The sequence below is a fragment of the Bactrocera latifrons genome, unplaced genomic scaffold, assembly GCF_001853355.1.
Source record: "Bactrocera latifrons isolate USDA-ARS-PBARC rearing strain unplaced genomic scaffold, ASM185335v1 scaffold_13, whole genome shotgun sequence".
Lineage (NCBI taxonomy): Eukaryota > Metazoa > Arthropoda > Insecta > Diptera > Tephritidae > Bactrocera > Bactrocera latifrons.
In genome coordinates this window covers 425,290-429,301 of record NW_017534741.1, presented here as the reverse complement: position 1 = coordinate 429,301, position 4,012 = coordinate 425,290, and the positions used below count along the sequence as shown (strand labels likewise).

The window sequence follows — 4,012 nt, the reverse complement described above, 5'->3', positions numbered from 1 at the left end:
GACATTTACATCATCACAATTTGATGCGATTCAATTTCTGAAGTGAGATGTCTCTTGAAAAGTCTCGGCTTTGGTTCATATGACACCGCATTTCATTGCATATGGATTCATTCGGCTTCTTTAAACATTCTAAAATGACCGTTTTGACAGTTTCATTCATCGAGTAATGCTTCCACTACCTCTTCTTCAAACTGTCTTTTTACTGCGCAGAACGTTCATTGTGTTCCAAGGCCGAATCTTCTTTCTTAAATAATTCAAACCATTCCTGTCATGTTTACTCAGCTAGAGCGCGGTCACTTAAAATTTCAACCGAAATACGATAACTTTCGGCTAGTTTTTTTTCATATTAAAATAATGAATAATTTCCCAGCAAAACTCTTTCCCAAAGCCAAAGTTCGACATATTTGAGTGAAAAAATCTTTGTTGTTCATGCTTCAAATTAATGACATATGTATAATTGAAAAGACATACAAGAGCAGTAGCTTTCCAACGCAAGTTCGAAATATTAAAATACTGTAATAATAATAATTTTAGGATTTATGAAAAAATCAATTAATTAACTTATAGCTTAGAGTGTTATTTGGCATTACGAGGAAGCAAAAATATTGCGCATCATTTGCCTGTAGCGCGCAAAATTGCTTATAATGTTGGTCCCAGGTTCGCTTCCAAAAAACTGAAGCGTTTGAATTAAGTTTGCCAATTTCCAAAACGAATTATTTTTCGTCTGCTTATATTTAAAATGCCATAAAAATACAAATGTTGCTATTAATAAATCGATTATAGTGAGTTTTCATTCAAATTACCAATTAGAAAGTATAATTCAGTTACAAACTCATAAATTTCATCCAAATCATTCACGTCATGGCAACATGCAGTTAGTCATAATATATAAAATGAAATCCATCACATATTTCGACAGGAAATTATCATTGGATTTGTTTGAAATAATAAATTAACGTTAAGTAGAACTCATTAATTATAGCATGCATTGCGCTAGAGTTGTCACAAGTACGTATTAATAAATTCCAGCGACAGTTGATTGATTTATTTGTGGTGGAAATTAATACGCTTTAGGGGATTAAGAAATATCCCATAAACATATTTATTGAAATTATTTATTTAATTACTTTTTTATTTTTTATTTTTAATCCCAGGATTTTATAGTCGTCTCTCTTCGTCATCTTCATCAATATTTTTGATGAAAGTGCCATGTATTATGCCTTCTTCGCTGGTGTGATTCTAGTACCCTAAGACTCATTCAAATGTTGTTAAATATATTCGCAAAGTGAATAACATATATATAGATATAATTCCGATGAGATCGTTAATATTGTTGGCGTATTGGCACTTTTAAAAGCTTTGCCAGTCGGGACATAACTACGTACTTTTATTTTTGAACTTCTTTACCCAATTTACACTTTTGAGTCGTATCGCGTAGAGAGTGTAATTTTCCTAAGAAGATCAGAATGTAAACAGACTTTTGGTCCACGAGACCTAAAATTTGAAATTTTTAACTTATACTTTCAAGACACTGCTTGTAGGCAGGTATAAGCTATAGTCCGCGATATGGGTGGTTCCGACAAATGAGTATCTTCTTGGGGAGAAAAAGATGGATACAAAAACAAGCTCGATGTATCGGCGATTCACGTGTTATCGCGAAACGCAACTGAATCGCAACAAAGGCAATCTATTTCTGAAACGGATGGCTATAGGTCATTTGTGATGGAATGCCCATGGTAAAATAGCGGTGAACCAGCGAAAATGATGACCAAGCTAAGATTTACGGTCAAGTAGGTTTTGCTATGTGTTTAATGGAATTGGCAGGAAATTATCTCCTACGAGTTTGCATATGGCCAAACTGTTAATTCAGTCCTGTATAGGAAATAATTTTACCTTCCGAAGAAAGTAATTGTCCTGAAGCGACTTCCAACTTCTAACTGGAAGAACATTACTTGTGGAACCCACTGCATTCTTACTAGCTGTGTAAATGAAGCACTTACCTAACATCGAGGTAAGATAAGGTTATACTGGCCAGCCGTCACGCAATACATAGACCTACTGGTCTTGAATATTCGTAATAGCGGGCGTCAGCGCATTTTGAGAACTTTAAGAGCGAATTGATATCTAGTTGATGCTTTATCTAGTCCCTTGAACTGCGAATCTCTCGGATATCTAAGATGAGTTCAAGATAAGGTTAGACAGAAGCAGAACAGGAGTTCTTGCGTCTCTCTTGCCTACTTCTGTGCACTTTCTGAATGTGTCATCATTAAAACAGAACAACATATGGCTCGCATGTGACGCCAGAAAGTTGGCACCTCTCTTAAAAAGCTTGTTGTTTTCCCTCCGTTCCCTTGCACATGATCTTGGTGATCTCGCATGCCCTTAAGACATTTCACATCTCTCTGATCCATCTGTCAACTCTTTCGGAAATATCTTTATTTGTATATCATTTTTAATAACCACCGACAATTTAATATTTTATTGTTATTTCCGAAGCATGTTACAAAAAGCGAGCAATTGAATGAAAAAGCAATTGGCTTTACTGGAAAATTAAAATATAACATTGAAAATAATTAAACTCATTAAATTGTCACATATGAGGGTGGATTAAGTCGCGAAAGCTTCATAGACAGCCAACAGCAAACATATCAGCACGAATTAATATGCTATGAAATTTTTAATTATATGTGTGATTAAATTTTATGCTTGAAAGCGGCCAATAAAAAATTCATAATAAAAATATAAACTTTTTCAACGAAATATTTATATAAAAGTAAACAAATTGAAACGGTCATGCAGTCAGCAGCAAATAAAGCGTGGAAATGGATAGCAAGTGGATTGTACTCGCTGGTGCGATATTGGCTTCCATTGGAAACTTGCCACCCTTTCCAGCTGTCGAAGTAAGTAAATTTGTAAAAAAAAAAAACAGCGAAGAACTTCAAAAAAAAAAAAAAAAAAAAAAATTGTGTTTTTTTGTTTCAGGCTCGTTCCGCTTCGGTTAAAATGAGTTTGGATCTGAGCGTTTCCGAGGACCAACATCGCAAAACTGCGGATATGGTGCGTTTGTGCGCGCTCGAGACTGATTTGTCAATGGACGACCTGCGTAGGTTTAGCGAGAACGACTTCAGCAACGTCACGAAGGCTACACAATGTTTCACACACTGCCTCTTCGAACATATGGGCTTGGTGAGTAATGGGATTTTTGTGGAGCGTGACATCATTAGTTTCCTGGGCGATGTCACCGATCCTAAGCGCATGTTGGAACGTGAGTGTTTAGGTCATTTCAGCGATAATAAGTGTGAAACAGCTTTCCTCATTCATCAATGCTATCAATCTGGTCAAAGGCTGATGAGGCCGCCGTATAATCAACCCGAACCTGTGGATCAATTGAATGAGGAGCCTAATAGGAAAGAGGAAACGCGCGCTATGGATTTGTCTACAACAGATATGGCAATGCCGTCAGCGCACCGAATGTCTCCTGATGCTGAGCATCAGCTACTAATCAAAAACATTCTAGCAAAACGTTTACCCAGAAAGCAAAATATTAAACAGGGGTTAGAAGAGGAGTAAACCGATTGATATTGATATTGAAAAATATTTATAAATAGTTTGTGGTCAAGGAATATATTTATTTGTTTTAGAAATATAGAAGTAACACTGGTGGAGGGGAATAATTATTCAATAAAATATAAATAAATTGCAACTTCAGACGATCATACAGGTGTATACATATAGATACATATATTTGATACTTAAGTACAATAAGTCGCAATGCATAGACTAATATATACTTGTATTGCAAATGTAGACGGACGGCTCTACATGATTGTCAACATAATTCAGATATAAATAACCGTGTGTGGTATCCATCTAAATTATTGGAAAGTCTTGCCTACCAAAGGCCGATCGACCAGGCAGTGCGAAGAGATAGTGTGAGAAGCACATATAGTACATATAACTCGTTATATTATATTATTCCTTTAAGGCTAAATATATCCGATTCATTACAAGT

At 35.6% G+C, this 4,012-nt stretch overlaps 1 protein-coding gene across 1 annotated transcript; it reads left to right on the top strand.

Annotated features, from left to right (window-relative positions):
• Positions 1 to 2,819: 2,819 nt before the first annotated feature.
• Positions 2,820 to 3,703, top strand: LOC108978962 (general odorant-binding protein 56a). The gene is made up of 2 exons (XM_018949487.1): positions 2,820 to 2,900; positions 2,983 to 3,703. Exons 1-2 carry the CDS (start codon positions 2,823 to 2,825, stop codon positions 3,568 to 3,570), a joined length of 666 nt encoding a protein of 221 aa, XP_018805032.1. The 5' UTR covers positions 2,820 to 2,822; the 3' UTR covers positions 3,571 to 3,703.
• The last annotated feature ends 309 nt before the right edge of the window (positions 3,704 to 4,012 follow it).